The sequence below is a fragment of the Urocampus carinirostris genome, chromosome 5 (assembly GCF_059441175.1).
Source record: "Urocampus carinirostris isolate Australia breed hairy pipefish chromosome 5, RoL_Ucar_1.0, whole genome shotgun sequence".
Classification (NCBI taxonomy): domain Eukaryota; kingdom Metazoa; phylum Chordata; class Actinopteri; order Syngnathiformes; family Syngnathidae; genus Urocampus; species Urocampus carinirostris.
In genome coordinates, this window is record NC_142353.1 from 10,091,966 (window position 1) to 10,113,222 (window position 21,257).

The following is a 21,257-nucleotide window of genomic DNA, read 5'->3' on the forward strand; positions in this document are numbered from 1 at the left end:
ATTTTGAGTTTTTTGAGGGAAACATGAATTTACTCTGCTATGTAAGCTTTACACAGACTACCTTTCATTGTATCAAAACAATGTTTCTTCAGTGAGTCAATTAAACATTATGATTAAATCTCTGTAAATGTGAGGGGTGTACTCACTTATGTTACATACTTTATTTTTATTTTTTTACCTTTGGGGTCCATGGCATGTAACACAAACACACACGCCGGTATGCTACCTGCGTGGTTTAAAAGGGGCGGAGCTTGGACTGCACTCAGGGGACACAGTAGAGGAGAGAAGAAGATGAGAAGAAAACAATCAAAGAAGGAATGCGCATATCTACTTAAGTAACTGGTTCAACGTAGCCAAATATAGTGAAGTAAGAGTAATTCTTCAGAAATCTACTCAAGTAAAAGTAAAAATTATAGTGAATTAAAAATAATCTTGAAAGTACAAAATGTGACAGAATGTACTTAGGTAAATGTAACAGAGTAAACGTAACTTACGACCCACCTGACTAAATTTGCTAAGTGTTAGCATTTACTGTTGCAGTAGTAAACGTATCCCTTCTTGGCCTCAGAGTCAAACGCACACAGGGTGTCAAATTGATGGGGAGTAGGAGTGCGGGGGCACGCTCCTCTGCCCTCACCCCACCAATAAATTTGAATGGTGGGGTCTCATATTTGTGGTCACCCACAGCGAAGGTGGGCGCTTTTTCTTCGTGTTCGATATAAAGGTGTGCACGTCACGCTGTGAAAAAAGGCAAGTGACATGTGATTGATGCCCCCCTCCCTGATTCATGTTACCGACGACACCCTCCCCCCAAGACTAACCTGCAATTAGCGGCAATTAGCAGCAATTAGCTTGCAGCTCGTGCCACCTCCACGCCAATCAGCCAATGTGACGTCATTTGAAATGCGATTAGCCGAAGCGGAAAACGCTTAGTGTTTTGGGGGCTTGGGGGCTTTTAGAGCTCCAGTGTGGGGGCTTTTACGGCCCACTGAGGACAAGATATGAGGGTGTGAAAACCCGCTGTGACGCTTTTTTGCCTGTCAACGCACTTGTCATTTAAGCGTTGGCTTATTAGCACATTAGGGCGGCAGTAGTTAAGGAGGTAAAGCGGTTGCGTTAGGACCAAAGAGTTTGCAGGTTCGATTCCCTGTTCCTCTGAGTTAAATGAAGTGTTTGAAGTGTCATTGGGCAAGACACTGAATCTCTTATGCCGATGATATGTAGGTTGTCGCCTTGCATGTAATTTGGTGTGTAAGTGTGTGTGTGTGTGTGTGTGTGTGTGTGTGTGTGTGTGTGTGTGTGTGTGTGTGTGTGTGTGTGTGTGTGTGTGTGTGTGTGTGTGTGTGTGTGTGTGTGTGTGTGTGTGTGTGTGTGTGTGTGTGTGAAAAGGTAAAGTGCGACATGTATTTTAATGCGCTGTGGAGGTTTCTTAGTGACAGGTAAAGTCAAGTCATGTTTATATACTCACAAACAGTCTCAAAGGGCTGCACAGACCACAGATGATTGCAAACTTCTGTACAAAGTATTATTACACCATCCTCTGATCTAAAACCTTCATGAGGGCAAGGAAAAACTCAAAACCTCAACATGAGGAAAATGGAAGAAACCTTGAGAAGGGACCGCACATGAGGTAATCCCCCCTTACAGGATGACCAGGCTGCAATGGATGTTGTAATAACAATTGATACACCAATATCATTACAGGAAATATAGGACATTCATAAGCTATAGAATAGAAGTGTGTTTTAAGCCTAGATTTAAACAGTTCCACTGAGGTTGCAGATTGAATCTCAGGGGAAAGAGCATTCCACAACACAGGGGCCCAAATGGAGAACGCTCTGGAACCTGCGGTTCTCTTCTTGGCGCTATATGCTATATAAATGCTGTCCATGACTTAAAAGACCCCCCTATTCAAAGCCAAAATTGGTCGTTGACGCTCATTGATTGCTTTAAAGTTTCTCAAGGGGATTTAATGAAGTTAGCTAGCTAGTCAGCAAGCTATCAAGCTACCGTCAGGGGTGTCAAACTCAATTGCACAGATGGCCAAAACTCAAACTAAGCCTTTGATCATGGTCCGAACAGGATACACATTTATTGAATACACTAAAACAGGACTTTTTTTTAACATAAATATGAATTAAAAACAGACAGGAATATTATTTCAGAATGAACAAACTTAAACATCAAAGCTCCAGTGTGGCACTGTTGTCTAATTGCAACTGAAAACCGCTGCCCCAGGGCACAGCATAGCAGCAAGATAAGCATGGCGGCGACCACTCGGTAGGTATTCCACCATGTAAAAGAAATAGAAATTTTTCAACTTATGATTTTTTTTGTAATAAAAACTAACATTGGTAGATAGCTCGGTGGCCTTGGGGGTATGGCGCCCGCCCCGAGACTGGGCGGTTGTGGTTCAAGCCTCGGCCGAGTCATACCTAAGACTTAAACATTGGTACCCGTTGCCTCCCTGCTTGGCGTTCAGCATTAGGGGTTGGAATTGGGGGGTTTGGTCACCTATGGACTCCCAACACCTCAGTTGGGTTGAGCGAGGGGGCTGGGAATCCCCTCCTCTGAATCAATCTCCCAAAAAGAGTCCGAAATGACTCTAGCCACCTCCCACTAGGGGGATATGGCTGTGGTAAATATGTATATATATATATATATATATATATATATATATATATATATATATATATATATATATATATATATATATATATATATATATATATATATATATATATATATAAATAACGGGTCAGGTGTATCGACATTTCGTTCTGTGTACATTGTTACAAAGAATGACAATACAAAGGAAATTATTATTATTAATTATTATATATATATATATATATATATATATATATATATATATATATATATATATATATATATATATATATATATATATATATATATATAACATTGGTAGATATCCCAGATTGATAAAACAGTAATTTTCTGGCTCCAACCTCATTATTTGACTGCCTGCCTCATGTACTGTACTGCCTCATGATGTTCAAGGTTATTTATTCATCTATTTATTTTCTTTCTCTTACAATTATGCATTCAGGTGTCTCGTGTGTGGGGAGCCACCCAATGCAATGGGTCTGTTTACTTTTGTCTGCGTTTTAGGTTTGACAAGGTACTGTTGTTCTCTGTTTGTTTTTTAGTTCCTTTTCTTTCTTTTATTTGCTGTTGTTGTTGTTGCTGTCGGTCTATTGGGTTGGTTGATTTGTTTGCTTTTTTTTATTTTAAATTCTCACCCTGAATGCTATTTGGGAAGATAAAGGGGTAGGGAAAATTGAGCATCTGCTTCAGACTACCCCTTTTCGAATATGTTATGTGACATTATTTTGTTGTTGACTCATTGTTTTTGTCCTGTTTTTACTTTTATGTTCGAAATAAAGTTTTCATTCATTCATTCATATTATTGTACAAGCTGAATTAGTTTGTTTCCTTGGTGATCACCTCAGAAAAATTAACATTGGCATGACAATTCATGTATTTTTAAATATTACGCACTGTCCCTTTAAATAACTTAAAATAGTTTCGTCTTCATTAAAATACCTCCTTTAGAAAATATACAAACTCAAAATATGAAAAAAGATGGAAAATAATACAAAATGTGTGCTTTTCACCAAAATCTAAAATACCAACACATTAAAACATTCGGGCAGCACGGTAGCGGAGTGGTTAGCATGTGTGCGGCACAGTTTTATTGTCATGAGATCGAACCTCCTGTGTGGAATTTGCATGTTCTCCCCGTGCTTGCGTGAGTTTCCTTCGGTGCTTCAGTTTTCGCCGACATCTCAAAAACATGCATGTCAGGTTAATTGGCGGTTCCAAATTTTCCCTGGGTGTGATTGAGCAAGTTAGGGTTGCCCAATCACACCCTGTTTGATTTGCAACCTCAGTGGAACTGTTTAAATCTAGGCTTAAAACATACTTCTATTCTATAGCATATGAATAACCTTTATTTTATGTTGACAATATCTGTGTATTATTGGTTATTGCAACATCCATTGCAGCCTGGTCATCCTGGAAGGGGGATTACCTCATGTCTGTTCCCTTCTCAAGGTTTCTTCATTTTCCTCATGTTGACATTTTTGAGTTTTTCCTTGCCCTCATGTAGGTTTTAGATCAGGGGATGGTGTAATAATAGTCTGTGGTTTGCAATAATCTGAGGTCTTTGCAGCCCTTTGACTCTTTGTAATTAAAGGCTATACAAATAATTAAACATGACATAAACAATCAACTTGTCTCTCGGCCAGTTTGAGGGTTTTGCATCATTGAAGCGCTGCATTATGGGATCTATAGATCGAGAGTTATCAGCGTTTCATATAGCCGGGCCAGTTTAGTGGATGCATATAAAATGATTTCACGGGACTGATATTACGGTACGCCGGGCAGGACGTGGCCCGTGGACTGTGCGTTTGACACATGTGAATTACATAGTGTTAGTAAATAATACATTAAAATGTACCGTTTACCAAATTGTTCGAATTAGTTATCTGACTCCATTAACCAAACACTACATACATTCTGTCCTAACAATGCGTGCTCGTTTCTTTTTGTGAAAAGACGGACAAGTGACCGGCATTTCCACACGGGGGCAAATTTAATTTCTTGAATAATTTAACTAAGTGAACTTCATCGAATTAGCCGAAATAGTGTCGCTCGAGTCTTTGTTGAGGCTCTTCTCTCGATTCTCCCTCCGATCTTCTCAAGTTCACCCGGCCCGCGTTTTTTCTGCAAGCGGGCTCCTCCCATGGGCGTGTCAGGAAAAGGCCCTGAGGAATTTTGCCTAGCAGTTCAGGTAGGAGGATGCGCCACAAAATAATAAAAGATTTGGGGCCCAGGTCGTAAATGGAACACAAAACAAAATAAATAGATAGATAAATGAAATAATATTTTATAATATTTTGTACTAGGGATGCACCCAAAAAAGAAGAAGAATAAATTGGAGCAGAAACTGAAAATGTATATCGCTTGGTTAAAAACTTAAAATGAAACAGTTAAGTAAATGGATAGATAATTGAATACACACCTAAATAGAAAAAAAGATAAAGAAAGACAGATAAAAATATGAATGAATAGACAGATGAATAAATACATAAATAAATTACTTTTGTCTCGAAAAAATGCTATTCAAATGTGCAGGAAAGTCAAACTTGTTGAGATTTTCACCTATTGGTTGATCAATTATCAGTTAGTAAACTGGTTGATAAACCATAGGGTGAAAGGCTCAGCCAGTTTGACTCTTCCCTCATTCGAATTAAATTTGTCTGACTAAATACATGACCAAATACTTAGCAAAATCCACAACAAGATAAATGAAAAAAAATTAATACTGAAATAAATAAATTACCAAATACATGACAAAATACACGAATACACACCAAAATAGAGACAAAGTACACGATAAAATAAATACCAAAAAAGATACCAGAAAAATTTACGACAAAATACATGACAATATACACGACAAAATACATGACAAAATACCTGAAAAATACATGAATACACTACAAAATACAGACAAAATACACGATAAAATAAATACCAAAATAAATACCTGACAAAATATACGACAAAATACATGACTAAATTAATGACAAAATACGTGACAAAATACATGACAAAATACATGATAAAATATAAGAATACATTATAAATTACAGACAAATTACACGATAAAATAAATGCCAAAAGAAATACCTGACAAAATCCACAACAGAATACATGGCAAAATTGATGACAAAATACCTTAATACACTACAGTACACAATACTTTACAAAAAAAATAATAACAATAAATAAATGTATATGAATGAATAGCATTTCTTTCAAATTTAGGTATTTAGAGATTCGTTTTTTGGGTCATTCATTACTGCAGCATTTGTTTGTAGCGATTTATTTATTCATGCATTTATTTCTCCATAATTGAGCGGCTTCAATATGGAAAATAGCTGTTGACATATGTAATTAGAAAGGAGCGTCCTGCGCATGCGCCCTCAGAAAGCAACTGGCAAGTGCGTCTCTTCTTGTGCGTGGACTCGCAATTGTTCATTAATTGAATCTCGTGATGCACACAGGCACTCGCACAAAAGCTGCAACTGGTGCACGTGCGCGCCGGCGTCAGGTACCAGCAGAAAGCCTCGTTTTCCACTCTTGCGTGTTTTGTGTGTTTGTATGGAATGCCAAGCGTGAAAAAGAGTGCCCATCAGTTTGCAAGCAGCTGCGTCCTCGGTGGCGCGTGTTTTTTTTTTTCACGAGATGAGGTGTATTGGGTTTGGGAGGGGGGGGGGTCATCAAATAGGGGGAGCACGCCTGACTAATGAGCTTTCATTGTGTCGCTGCCCATTACGAGCACGCACATTCATTAGAGTGCGCGCGCACGCCCGCCTGCGTCAGTTTGAAAAGTTGTTCACGGCCAAACAACAACAAAGAGAATAAAAAAAATTTAAAAAGTGGTTCCGACAGCCAATCACAGGCCAGCACGCTTCTTTTTTTCAAATGGGTCCACGAACACTTTTCAAGGTACTGTTCAATTCCAAAGACAACTCAAAACAAGAAAATATCACTCTAATCTTGAGGATACAGTAGAACCCCCGGAGAAAACAATAATCCCTTCCGAGGTGCGAGTTAAAAGGGAAGGCTTTTGATTTATGGATATTAATAATCATACACATAATTTCTAGGAAGTGATTTCAGCTAATATATTACAAGCTGTGGCTTAATCTGTAGTGCGGGCTGCCTTTAACTATTAAAAAAATAAAAAGATAAGGCAAAGAAAACACATATGATAAAACAAGTAACAACAATCTTTCAGAAAAATATTCTTGTTAAGTTGGCCAATCATTTGTTTATCTTAAAGGGACACTTCTGCCAGGTTTATCTTTTTCTCTCTCTCTCTCTTTGTTCTTCATTTATTTCTATCTTGGCACTTTTTTTTTTCAAATTTCTTTTTCGCTTGTTTCCTATTTTCTTTCCTGTAGACCCACCCCCGCCAATAGCAACAGACGTGCCCTAATACCTTGTACATTTTTGCCTATTCATCCTGACATTCTTTTAGCTTATTTTTCTCTTGTACGTGTAGCGAATTTTTTGGGATAATTATTTGAACAATAATTGACTGACCAGTTACATTGAAGAGGCGACTTTGTTTCATTTTTAAACTTGTCAGACCTTTTTGGGGCACCACATACATTTTGGGATAATTTTATTAGGAAAACAAATGCGTAACCATTTTAGTTCATTGGAACGATTGGCCACGGAACATTTTTGAGTGAATTCTTTGCGCCATTTTTGAAAGTTCAACCTACTTGAATTAGGACACACACCCTTGCAGATTTAAGGAATTTTATTTACTAATCATCTAATAAGGATAAGAAAATAAAACAAAGAAATATAGAAGTGGGGATCTTGGATAGCACCATTTGGATAGATCTACAACCCCTAGCAAAATGTATGGAATCACCAGTCTTGGACAAGTGCTCACTCCGACATTTTATTCTGTAGAACAAACTCAGATAAAAAGCATGAAAAAATAAAAACCTTTTTCAAAAGTTAAACTCCTTGGCATTCAGAAACACTAAAAGAAATGAATACAAAACTTTGTGGTGATCAGTAAATGTTACTTTTAGAGCAAGTGCAGGTAAATAAATATGGAATCACTCAAATCTGAGAAAAAAAATTGGAATCTTGAAAAACTGACAATGAAATAACAATCAAAACATATCAATAGTATATACATGCACCACATTTGGCTTTTAGAACAGCTTGCAGTCTCTGAGGTATGGAAATGATGAGTGTCAAACAGTATTCTTCATCAATCTGGTACCATCTCTCTTTGATTGCAGTTGCCAGATCACCTTGGCAGGATGGAGGCTTGCTGTGGACATTTTTTTTCAATCGGGTTGAGATCGGGGCTATTTGCAAACCATGACATTGCCTGTATGTGCCTTTCTCCAAGGAATGCTTCCACAGATCTTGGTCTGTGGCATGATGTATTGTCATCTTGGGAAATGAGTTCATCATCCCCAAGCATTGCATCAATTGAAGGAATAAGAAAGCTGTCCACAATGTCAACAAAAACTTTTATTTATTTATTTATTTTTATGTATGTATTTATTTCTATTTTATATTTATTTATTTTTATTTTATTTATTGCAGATTTGACCACAGCCATCTCCCCAGTGGAGCCCCATATCATTGAGGACTGTGGGAATTTGGATGTTTTCTTTCGGCAGTCCTCTTTGTGAATCTCTCTGGAACGGCACCAAACAGATGTTCGAGCATCATCACCTTGCCCAATGCAGATTCGTGACTTATCATTGCAGATAACCTTCATCCAGTCATCCAGAGTCCATGATTGCCTCTCCTTAGCCCATCGCAGTCTTGTTCTTTTGTGTTTAAGCGTCAACTATGATTTCCTTTTGACTTTCCTATATGAAAATCCCATTTCCTCGATGTTGCACAATTCTGTCACATGCATTGATTCCAACTTCTTCCCATTTCCTTTTCATTTGTCTTGTTGTGCATTTTCTGTTTTCAAAACATATGGCCTTTAGTTGTTTGTCTTAACGCCTACACGTCTTCCTTGGCCTACCAGGAAACTTGACTTTAACAACGTTCCCATGCTATTTGTACTTGGTCCAAATCTTCGATACAGCTGACTGTGAACAGCCCACATCTTTGGCAACCATACGAGTAGAGTTACCCTCTTCAAGAAGTTTGACGATTGTGTCTTTGGTCTCAAGAGACCTTTCTCTTGTTGGAGCCAGACGTAATCCAAGCCAGGTGCTTAATTAAGGAAAGTGAATTGACTGGGTGTGTCCTTATTTTCTACTCAAAATGCATTAATTCCATATTTTTTTTCCTCAGAATGGAGTGATTCCATATTTTTTCCATGTGCCTGGTCTATAAAAGTAGCATTTGCCGACCACCAAAAAGTTTGTATTAATTTCTTTTAGTGTTTCTGAATGGCAAGGATTTGCAATTTTGAAAAACTCAAATTATTTTTTCATGCTTTTTATCTATGTTTGTTACGGAATAAAATGTCCGAGTGAGTACTTGTCCGAGACTGATGATTCCATACTTTTTTTAGGGGTTGTAATTCTCTTTTAATCAGCAATTTATACTGTAACCATTAGATTAACTTTGGTTTCAGTGCGATGAGGTGATGATGGTCTGCAGGCCGGTTTCGAGGTTCCAGGCGGTAGAGCTGCAAGTCTGGAGGCCCGGACAGGACCAGAATCACCAGATGCAGGGCGTTGAAGCTGTGGTTAGTGGCCGGCACACTGTTCAGTTCTTTTCATGAGTACATCTGGTTCGGCAAGAAAATGAGACCTTCTCTATTTTCCTTAATCGTTCCAAACGTAGATTGGGCAATAATGACCGTAAACCATGCAAAGCCAAAGAAACACTGATATTAAAAAGTGGTCTGCGGGCCTTGCAGTGTCATATTTTTCTTTCATGGCGCTTTTCTACTACATCAGGGGTCGGTAACCTATGGCTCGCGAGTTAGAAATGGCTCTGTTCATCAGTACATATTGCTCAGAGATAAAATACAATTAGCGGGAATTTCCCTTGTAGCGTTCCAAAATTGATAAGCCCAAAGACTGAATTGGTTCGTGCATAGCCAAAGACTTTTTGATGACACAATTGTTAGCCCCACAGTCTTAACTACAGTTTACAATCACTGTGTTGCACCAACATACCCCGTTTTGGCTGTGGCCCACATTGCTAAGGAATCCTTTATATGTAAGCTCATTAAACAAAATATGTTCACTGTTGAGACAACTTTACGATGAACAAACTGGAAACACCCAAACCCATTAACACCAGCAAGCACCCCGAGATATTTGACAGTCAAAATGAGCCTCAACACTCTTGTTACTGCAGAAGGGAAGCAATTTTTACGTTGTATATATATATTGATATGTGACAAAGGTTCTGGCATTATTACCATTTCATAAATTTGATCAAATCATCAAATGTCACGTAGTGAAATAAAATGTGCTGAAGAATTTCGCTTCTGTCTGGAAAGCAGGTTTGGCAATTTAGTTGAATTTTGTCTAAGAATATATGGAGTGGCTCTCAAAAATAAAATCTAAATATTTTTGTTTTTATGGCTCTTTGGGTCAAAAAGGTTCCCGACACCTGCACTAAACATTGTTATCAATGACAATAAAGACGATTCAACTGAATAAAGTTGCCGCCCCAGACGCACCAATCCATGCAGGAAGATGTCGAGCAGAATGCCTGCACAGGAAAACCCGAAAATGTCTCTTCTTTTTCATTTTTGACCTTACTGAAAGTGCTATGTAACATCTCTTATCTTCAGTGCAAACTCTCTTTTGTATAGGCGCGCACTGTAATAGCTAGCATGAGCTGATGTGCGTTTAAGTGTGACGGAGGGTGCGTGCATGCGCAACCTTGACAAAGAATTGCTCCATAGCTTCCATTGCGCAAAAAAGAAAAAGAAAAAAGCAAAGAGAAAAAGCAGAAAGAAAAAGCAAATGTACTCCGCTCTCCCCCTAATCGCTTTTAGGTCGAGCACTAGACTCCTACTTGACCTCGGAAACCGCCAAAGCGCGCCATCAGCGTCCTCCTGATGCTTGCAAATCACGAAGCAGGTTGAAAAGTCACAAATGGCACGTTTTTTGCGCGTTTATGTGTGTGTGTGTGTGTGTGTGTGTATGTGTGTGTAAAATTTATATTTTTAGCAAGATTAATGCACTTACTGCAATATAACAGTGTTTTTCAACCAGTGTGCCTGGTTATACTAGTGTGCCGTGAGCCCTTGTCTAGTGTGGCTCAAGAAATTGTCCAATCTTATCTTTGTATGAATTCTTGCTTCCTTTCAGTGATCAGCCAGATATCTCAACATTTAATAATATTTGTAGGTGGCAGCAGATTTTCTTTTTATTTAATATATTAATTATATGCTCATGAGGTAGGTAGCATAGTATATTTAATAACAATTCTTATGATGGAGTTGATTAAGAATGCACTGGAAAAAAATAAATAAATACTGTATATCAGTTTAAATAAGAATCTTGCACATAGTTTTGTTGATAGGGAGAAGCTAGTAAAATAATGTTCCACTGACAGATAGTTTCTATTGCACACAAAAAAAGACTATAATTCCATAAAAGACATTTACAGGAAGTGATGTAATTTGATTTTGGCAGGAGTTCAACTGTGAAGAGAGGTAAGCTTCAACTTTTACCCTCCTTACTTTTCATTTTATTTTAAATGTGTAATACTCGCATGTGTCACTCTTTAAATTCAACCCTGTAATGGAAATTATGGAAAATGTTTAATGAGTCCAATTTTTATAAAATATATATATATATATAGATTTTGTTATTAAAGTTTTGTTATTCTGTTGAAAGTTAGCAACCTAAATGTTAATCAGCTAAAGAGCAACAGCTATATTAGCTAAAAGAATTCCACCCTGTTAGGTCCCACATAACTGTTTAGGGTCTGGCGTGCCTCCGTCCAGCAGATGGTGCCTAATCTGTTTGTAATTGGGACAGGTATGTCCAATCACACCACACCTGTCCCTGTTTAGTCTGCCCCTTAATAAGGAAAATTTTCATTTTCCAAATTCAAGATCACTATCACATTTTTACTGTGTCATCCTAACACACAGGGTGTGTTTTTTGTTTGTGATTCTGACAGTTTTACTGTTGTTTTTGAACGTTTGTTACTTTGTTGATGATTTTGCTATTAAATGCCATCTATTTTTGACCACCTCGCCTTTTACTGCTTCCTGCATTTGGGTCCACTGCAAAATCATAACACTAACAGTGTGAAGTGGGGACCTAAGAGGGGGGAAAATTAGGTTGGTGAATGGTAAACGGTCTACATATATTAGCACTTTTTCAAGTCACTGAAGACCTCCAAAAGCGCTTTACAATGTGCTTCACACTTACCCATTTACACTCACACACTGTGAGTGGTAATGATAATAATAATAGTAATAATAATTATATTCCATCATATTAATATAACAATAATAACTTCATATGGTATCTAGTTGTGCGTTCAAGAACATAACACTATTAAAAAATTGTATTTGTTGGTAAAATTCCATGTTTGTTAGGAAAATGGCACGCAGCAGAGATTCAGCATCGGTATAGGGCAAAATGTTATGCCGACACAGGATGGAGAGTACAGTACCTGCAAAAAGCAAGAGAGAATTGGCAAACGGACAGGGAGACAGGAAAGAAGAAAATAATTGCAGATCTTACAGCGTGAGAAAAGCATACACAAAGGAAAAAGTGGAGGCAAAGAAAGACAGACACAAAAAGAGGCAAAAAACCAGGGCAGAGATACTTTGCCAATCAATAACGCAACAGGACCTTCACCATCACAATATAGCAGGTTTGAGCTCGCATCTGTAAAGGCTTATTCGTTGCAGTAGGTTCCATTGTCTATTTTTAAAAAGATGGGAATACAATGATATCTTATGTACGCTGATCTTTTTCTGTTTTAGTGTTAGGGCAACGTCAAAAGAGAAAAAATAAGGAGAGACTGAAAAGGGAATTTGTAAGGCTCCCTTGGAAAAACATAAAGCAAAAACTGAAAAGTACAGAATGCGGTAGGAGTCACTGATTTACCCCTATGTTCCGGTCCGAAGCCTTCGTTCAGAGAGCGCCGGTCTTCTGGTGATCCCAAGAGCCAAGAAGTGTTCCGCTGGTTTGAGAGCGTTCTCCATCCGGGCACCGGTGCTGTGGAATGCTCTTCCTCCTGAGATCCGATCTGCAACCTCAGTGGAAATGTTTAAATCTAAGCTTAAGACTCACTACTACGCTATAGCATATGAATAACCTATATTTCTCGTTGACAATATCTGGGTATTATTTGCGATTGCAACATCCTTTGCTGCCTGGTAATCCTGGAAGGGAGATACCACTTGTGCGGTCCCTTCTCAAGGTTTCTTAGTTTTCCTCATGTTGAGTTTTTTTGAGTTTTTCCTTGCCCTCATGTTGGTTCCAGATCAGGGGATGGTGTAATATAAGTCTGAAAAAAATAGTCTGTGTAATAACCTGTGAAGCTCTTTGAGACTCTTTGTGATTAAGGGCTATACAAATAAAAATGACTTGACTTGACATACCTGTACAACTAGCTAGTTAAACAGCTGATGCGTTTTGATGAATCTTGAAGTTTTGTGTTTTTTGATTAATGCTTATGTGGTTTGTGATAATGAATTACATGAATTTCCAGTCATTCCAAATTGGCAAAAATGCTGGACTATGGTGGAAATGACATGATTTCAGAATCCGAAACAGTTTTTCCACTCTGTTATTGTCTGTTCCACCCTGTTAGGTAAAAAAGATTTAGGAATAGAAATTAACAATAACATTGGTCAATTTTCTGCGCCATGTTGAGAAGTGAGTAACATTTAATGCACGCATTGATGCAAGTTTTTTAAAAAGGCCATTGTTTTTCATGCTTTCTGTTATTCTGAGTTTAGAAAATCGTACTTTTGATGATACAGACATATACTGTTCTTAACCAAATAATCTGTTAAATCAGTTGAATCTGTTAATCGTACTATCATAGCAAAATTGAAAAGACTCTTAAAAAAGGTAATTATTAATTACATTTACATGTTTTATTATTTGTGCTAATCATGAAAATGTCTCTAATAGGGTGGAAAACATTCAGAGAAACTGTTAAGAAAACAAGCTATAGTTATAATTGTATCAATCCCTGAACCTGACCACTATGTACAATGTATGTTTTATTGTTAAACATATAAGTGTCACAACAAAATTAATGAAAAAAAAAATAAACAAAGGATATATGTTTTCTTTTACTTTTTAAAAATATCTACCCATCTATTATCTGCACCGCTTATCCTCAGTAGGGTTGAGGGGGTGCTGGAGCCCATCCCAGCTATCCTCAGGCAGTGGGCAGGGGACACCCTAAACTGGTTGCCAGCCAATCGCAGGGCACACAGGGACAGACAACTCACTAGCACATTCACACTTAGGGACAATTTTGGAATGTGGGAGGAAACCGGAGTGCCCAGGGGAAACCCACGCAAGCACGAGGAGAACATGCAAACTCCAGACAGGAGGATTCGATCCCATGACCTCAGAACTGTGCCACCGACGCGCTAGCCCAAGCAGTTATTTCAAAAGTACTTTATAATGTGTTTGTAAATATTGATTGATTCTTCACCAATACCTACTCTCAATGGTACTGTTTAGCCAATCAGAATGCAGAACACAATGCACGATGAAAATCTGACAAATCGTGGAGGATAAGCGAGGCAGATAATAGATGGATGGAGTTTACCTAGCTATTTCGTCTATATACTACAAGTCCCACAGTGCTTTGCGGCAAAAAACACCCTAGAGGAAGGAAACTACGTGTTACGGATAGTAATACACGCAAGTAAACCAATTCATTCTGATACACTATAACATAAATATCTAAATATAAGGCTCCTACTTTGCGGAAACCGTGGAAGTAAGCCTGCATTAACGTTGTTTACAGTTGTCGGAGTTAGTGTATTTATTTGGGACAAATAAGACGAAAAAATACAATATATTAGAAATGACTTTTTACTAGCACACGTAGGAGGCAAATATCAAAAAAGAAAGTAAAATAAAAGTCGTCGCGCATCCTTGTTGATGTTTTTCGACACTTTTTCTCCACCTGTAGCGCCCGGCCAGGCCAAACACGTGACTGAAGACGGAAGTGGAGCCGTAGCAAAGATCGTCTCCTTATCAAAACGGGTCACACTATACGAGTTTTTGGGAGGTTTTGCGGCTTTCCAACCGAACTCTCGGCGGTTATATTATATCCAAACCGTGTATTAGCTTTCATTTAGATTGCAAATCTAGCCTGAGTTTGTGTTCATCTCTTTGATTCGGCATGGGTTCGCTTGCACGAGTGAGACTCCTCCCTGGACGAAGACGTGCCTGAGCTAGCTAACTGCTAGCTGGCTAGCTAGCTAGACAGGCTGCGATGGCGGAGCTGGTGCAGGCAGCAGGACAGGCCTCGATGAGCCAGCCGGGGCTCACGTCGGAAGGCCTGGCTGACGCGTTGCAGCGGGCCTGCCAGGTAAACTCAGCCGAGGGGCACTCCGAGCAAGTCTGTCCCGCGGCCCCCCCATCCGCCGCTAACACCCCCTGCCGCGTCTCTCTCGTCGAGTTCCAAAGTCTTATTTTTCTTTTTTTATGGATCAGTTTGGCGAGCTAGGCTACTTGGGGGTACTTTGGCCTACTTTGCCCCCCCAAAATTAGTTTTGATCAGATTTGGATGTGCTGTCATGCTTTGGGGACCACGACAACAAGTTTGAGAGGGGGGGGGGGCGCATAAGTTTGTCCACACGTGTCACTCGACTTGCTAACTTGTTGAAATTGTAAACAATCCAACAACAACATCTTCACTATTTTAAATCTTACCTTTTTGCTAACTCATTTAGCAAGGCTGGGGGGGGGGGGGGGGGTCTAGTTTACAAGTCACTGACAATCACACAAGTGCCCCCTCCCCCCACCACGTATTTAGGTTGACATGCTAACTTTCCGTTAGCTAAGTATGCTACATTACAAACAACACGTTACTTGCACGCACTAACTGTCCCCTCCCTGAACGAGCTGCTCGTTGCACGCAGTAAAAATGAGCATTAGTGCCGTTTGCTGCTATTTAAATTAACTTGATTGGATTTCTGGAGTCAAACTTGCATGACAAATAGAAAATCGTACATAGACTACTGAAAACAATACAATAAATCTCCGGGATACGAATTATTCTACAAGATAACATTGATTCTGAAATTGTATTTACATTTTGTGTGGCCTTATTTGAACTGGTATAGTCGAGTAGCGGTCGGATGCAGGCGTAGGGGCACAAATCACTGACAGGTGCTCCAACTCCACCATTTATCATTGTTGACATGATAACTTTCTGTTCGCTAAGTATGCTGCGTTACAAACAACACGATTTTTGCACGCGGTAATTGCCCCTCCCAAAATGATTTGCTCATTACACTCTACAAACAAAATTTCATTGGTTCTGGTTGCTGAAATTTAAACAACTTAATTGCATTTCCTGTATCAAACTGCCATGACAAATAAAAAATCGTACACAAACTAGTGTAAACGATACAGTAGACCCCTGTCAAACAAATTAATCTATTGTGAGTTGTGGTCCTGTAATTTGCTGTATAGTGAGGGATGGTAACCTATCCTTATAAACCCAGAAACCATATACCACAGATAAAAAACATTTTAACTACAAAATAGTATACAGCTTCATATGTGCAACAAAGGATTAAATAACATATCTGAAATTGTATTTACTTTTGAAGTGACATGACTTGGGATAGTTGGGTGGAGTAGCAGGCGGATGCAGAGAGAGGGGCACGATTCACCGACAATCAAACAAGTGCTCAAGACCAATTGGAATACCTGAATCAAATTCCCTTGGCAAATAGAAAATCGTACACAAACTAATGTAAAAAATACAATAGACACCTACGATATATATAAATCTGTTCTGAGGTGCAGTTTTGAAATTCCTGTATTGTGAGGGATAGAAACCTATCCTAAATAGCTCTGAACCCCTATACCACATATAAATAATGTATTTATTTGCTTTTCTTCATTCAAATATTATTCTTTTGTGCACATACAATAAAATAGTGCTCAAAACAGAATGTTATGCAATATTAAAAAATAAAGAAATCAGTGTTTGTCAAATGATAAACTAAATATAAAATAAAGTATGGTCTACACCTGCAAATATGTACCTTTTTTATATAAGGTGCAAAAAAGGCATCGTTGTTTGAGGCACCTGAGCTTCTGGAACATGAATTCATTGCAAATCTGAATACCCAGTGACACGTATCAACATTAACATTCCAAGTAGGTGTCGAATAACTAACCAATATACAAAGATACATACAAATTGATGGTATACACCTGCAAATGTATAAGAGATTCTTTTAAAAGTGTAAAAAATTTGGTATTTTTGTTGTTCAAAGGGACTTGGGTTTTTGGAACGAGAAATAAATGCAAATGTGAAAACCCAGTAACATGATTGTCAACATTGACAGGTAAAAAGTAACCTCTATCACCCTTGCTCGCTATCGCACTCACTCTTCCTTCTTTGAGAACTTTGCATTGCTATGCAAAAATGTGAGCTTGTTAATGAAGATCCTGTAGAGGATGCTCTCAGTGATGACAACTGCTTGCTGTGGCGTGCATTATGTCTCTTTCTCATCACGCTCGTCATTGTTTGCGGTTTCCTATTGAGATGAGAACATATAGTATGAGTTATTATTATTATTATTAAACAGTAATCACTCAGACTTTGCAAGAAAAGTAAAACTTGAATCTTAATCTTAAACTTATTAACAACATGGTGTGCAAGTTGAGCTTGAAATTCTCCACGGCACAAAAAAATCGTACGCAAACAAACGTCAACAATACAGTAGAGCCCCGTGATACGACATTTATCCATCCTGAGGTGGGGAAGTAAAATTGCAATTCAATGCCTGGGAGCATGTGCCCTCTTTCACAGCATCCATTCCTTTACTTCATGTACTCAATCACATGTGTCTTACATATACAGATAAATAATGTGCTCATAGATGAATTGTGTCCATCATTATTTCAATTACTGATACCAGAGAGGCAGAGAGAGGTGACAAGAAGTCCCAGAGTGTGTTGACAATTTGGAAAATGAACACTTTGTGTGTTTAAAACAATATTGGGTTCTTGATTTGCTCTTGATGTGCTTTGCTTTAAAATAATCTTTCCAATCTATTACACAACTGTGAGGATTAAGGACTACTTTAATTTGCTGCCATAATGTGGACTATATTTTTAAAGTAACCCTCCCAAACCTGATGACTCCTCAATCAAGATCAAAGTGCTAATTCAATCCCTACCGCAACTTTGATGTGAAGCACAATGACGAATCAGATATTTCTTGGATTCTTAATCTGGAATAGCTCATCACTCGAATTACCCATTTTCAATAGTCCAAAGAGTCAAGGAATTTTCCTTGGAGGAAAAAAAGCCTGGCCAAAACTCATTTAGCGCAGGTTTTTTTGCCCATTGTGACTCACGCTCTCACAGGTGAAGTCAATGGAGAAAAGGAAAGATTTGTTTTTTTCCAAGCAATTTTTTGTTAACAATTGCCATTGATGGTTTCAGGTCTGGTCTGTCATCTATGCTGATCTGCCTGTTTTTGCCCGCAGCGAGCAATGACAGACATGCATGTTTTTTCTTACAAAAAATAAACACAATCTAACAAATACATTTTTCGATAATCGAAATAATTAATTTAATTTGTTAATTTAGTTCAGGCGTCGGTAACCTTTTTGACCCAAAAATCAATAAAAGCAAAAAACAATTTAAATTGAGAGAGTTACAGCATATATTTTTGGACAAAATTCAACAAAACTGCCTAACCCACTCTCCAGACAAAAGCAATTTTTCAGCGCATTTTATTTTACTGTGTGACACTTGATGATTTGATTTAATCTATGAAATGATAAAAATACCAAAGCCTGTGTCCCATATAAATAATATGCCACATATAATTGTTCTCCCTCCGTCAGTTACCTAAGAGTGTTGAAGCTCATTTTGACGGTCCTAAATAACGGTTTCAAAACAAGGTGCAAGCAAAGATCTTGTTAAAAAATGTCACAAAACACTGCAAACGAGAAGGATATCGCCGTATTTACCTTCGTCTCAGACTGCACCGAGCGAGAGAACAAAGGGAGTACCTTGCACTGTGTGAAGAGATCTGTCCACCTCTACCGCTCACCCAATCAAATTGCTTCGAGTGGTTTGCTGGCGTTTTTACCTGTTTACAGTTTGTTTGTGTATTTTTATCATAAAGTAACTCAACAGTGAGCATACATAGTTTATTTAGCTTCAGTGGAAAGGGTTTCTTAGTGACACCCTGAACATAAACTGTAGTTGAAAAAGCACCCTATTTATACAAGACTAAATAACTACTTGGCTTCGCATGTGCCAAAATAGGGATCCACTCCTAACTTTAGAACGCCACAGAGAAATGTGCTGTGTCTCACCAAGCCTTTGTTCCCTACCACTGATTTAGTTATATGATCAGATATTTACTATAATGTGTTTCCTATCAAATTTTAACCTTTTGTTTAAATCTTGAATTATCCTTTTATTCACAAATTTTCTAACTTGCTTTTTAATGGGGGTTACATCTGCTAAATTGCTGTGCTTGAACAGATGGTAGGAAAGATGACCGGTGGCAACGAGACCTTGCCAGTGCTCAGCAGTTCGCCAGGCGGCGTAGAAACGTCGCTCTATTACAAGCGGGCCGCCGACGACTCAGGTGAGAACGCACCTGTAAAACTATTGGCTCAAGACATGTAAATATTCCTTATAAATATGTTGTAGGCAATCCCGTGTCTATGGTGGGCCACCAAAGGTAAGTCGCCTGACGAATTTTCCCGTTTTTGTCTGGCAAGCGGCTGAGTGCCCTGTGTACCTGTTTCAGGGTGCTGACAGAGGAGTACAAAGTGCCCGACCGGATGGTGGGCTTCAGTAAGTGTCTGGCGCTTTCCGGTTTTCACTTTTTTCGTTTTAACGGAGGTTTTGCTGCAGTTATCGGGCGAGGGGGCGAGCAGATCACCAGGATCCAATTGGAGTCGGGATGCAAGATCCAGATCGCCTCTGGTGAGTCCCGGCGTGTCTGCGCCTGTCTTGGGGTTAGGGTTGCTACTATTTGTCTACATTGTCAACAAAACAAGATAACAGAAATAGTCGAGAATGAATGCCATCATAGACTACAGTAATCCCTCGGTTATCGCGGTTAATGGGGACCAAAACCACCTGCGAAAAGTGAAAATCCGCTAAGTAGCGACGCCCCTTCAAAAATGCTTAAAAATTGTTTTTTTTTTGTTTTTTTTTTTGTTTTTTTAAATTATTTTCTTTTATTATTATTATTTTTTAGACCCGGTTAATGGGGACCAAAACCACCCGCGAAAAGTGAAAATCTGCGAAGTAGCGACGCCCCTTCAAAAATGCTTAAAAAAAAACCTTTATTTTATTATTATTTTTTAGACCCGCGAAGCTCTGAACCCACAAACGTGGAACCGCAAAGCAGCGAGGTCCCACTGTATTATCCCGAGCCATGTTTTTCCAACAGAATGGAATTAGAACAGAATTGTTTTTATTGCCATTGATATCAACGTTGGGAAAGATTTAATGCAAAGAGATTAGACATAGCACTCGAAGGTTAAACATGTGTCAAAGACTTTGAATTTTAAAAAAAAAAAGGATAGAAGGCCTTCACAGTGTTCTCGTTTGCCCGCGTCCCTGCGTCATTTTTGCTGGGAACGCATTGTCTCAAATCAATGTGCGTCCCTGGAACGCAACTTTTTTGACACAAAATTGTCATTATTACCCAATTACATTCTTTTTAAACAAAGATTTACCACACTCCAAACTTTTTGTCAGGCAGATTCGGCAGATGTTGTTTTGGTCTCGCGGTTCGAGTTTTCGTCTGCAAGCCAATCTCGAGTTGTGTGGTGAAAGGTCTGTCTCTTTTTAGAGAACCGGCTTTTTCAGCTCAATTCATTCAATTCTCTCAAACAGCTCACTTGCTTTGATGCATTATATTATGAATTATTATGTTGTATAAAGAAGTTTAGAAAAAAAGGAAGTACAAAAGGAGAAAATGAAAAAAAGACAGGTTTGTGGTTATCCCTTTAATCGGTATATTACCAACAATAATTTGATGCAGAAAATGAATTAATAATTTGATGATTCAAACCGAATGAATATAGAGATTTTGATTATATATTTGTCACCGATTTACAATTTCAACCTCGACAACACTAAATTTTGGGGACCCATAGATCTCTGTTGGGGCCCATAGATTTTTGAGCATGCGAGTTCCCTGGACTCATCACTTTTCAGAGGTAAAATGAACACTGCCTTCAGGATAAATAGACAAAAAAAGAAGAATAACTACAACTTAGTGCTTAGAAAACTGGGGTAAGTTATAACAAGTATGCAATAAAAAAGTAATATTGCATTGTAACAAAAGTGCGATGAAAATAAGTGCAATCCAGCTAGCAGCAGCGATTTAAAAAAAAAAAAAAACACAATATAATTCACAAGGTATATATTATCACAGTTTTTTGCCATGGTATATTTTTTATTCAGTTTCATTTTTGTGCAACGATATATCTCAAGCCGGCAATGTCTTCTAGACCGGGCAGAAAGCAG

At 38.4% G+C, this 21,257-nt stretch overlaps 1 protein-coding gene and 1 long non-coding RNA gene across 3 annotated transcripts in view; one reads left to right on the forward strand and one right to left on the reverse strand.

The window, feature by feature from the left end:
- The window catches only part of LOC148365169 (far upstream element-binding protein 3-like), a 35,832-nt gene that overhangs the window by 6,251 nt on the left and 8,324 nt on the right, over window positions 1-21,257 (forward strand). The window contains exons 2-6 of one of the 2 annotated variants that reach the window (XM_088335642.1): window positions 9,176-9,289; window positions 19,251-19,356; window positions 19,422-19,452; window positions 19,522-19,568; window positions 19,629-19,700. In XM_088335642.1, the coding sequence (XP_088191768.1) occupies window positions 9,176-9,289; window positions 19,251-19,356; window positions 19,422-19,452; window positions 19,522-19,568; window positions 19,629-19,700 (370 nt within the window). Of the gene's footprint in view, window positions 1-9,175; window positions 9,290-14,755; window positions 15,094-19,250; window positions 19,357-19,421; window positions 19,453-19,521; window positions 19,569-19,628; window positions 19,701-21,257 lie in introns of those variants that run through there. The other variant, XM_088335643.1, reaches the window with a different exon arrangement.
- Window positions 12,049-15,472, reverse strand: LOC148365170 (uncharacterized). Its single transcript, XR_015850478.1, has 3 exons — window positions 15,438-15,472; window positions 12,636-12,784; window positions 12,049-12,195 (listed from the first exon to the last, which is right to left on the reverse strand). It is a non-coding gene; the product is annotated as an uncharacterized LOC148365170 (long non-coding RNA).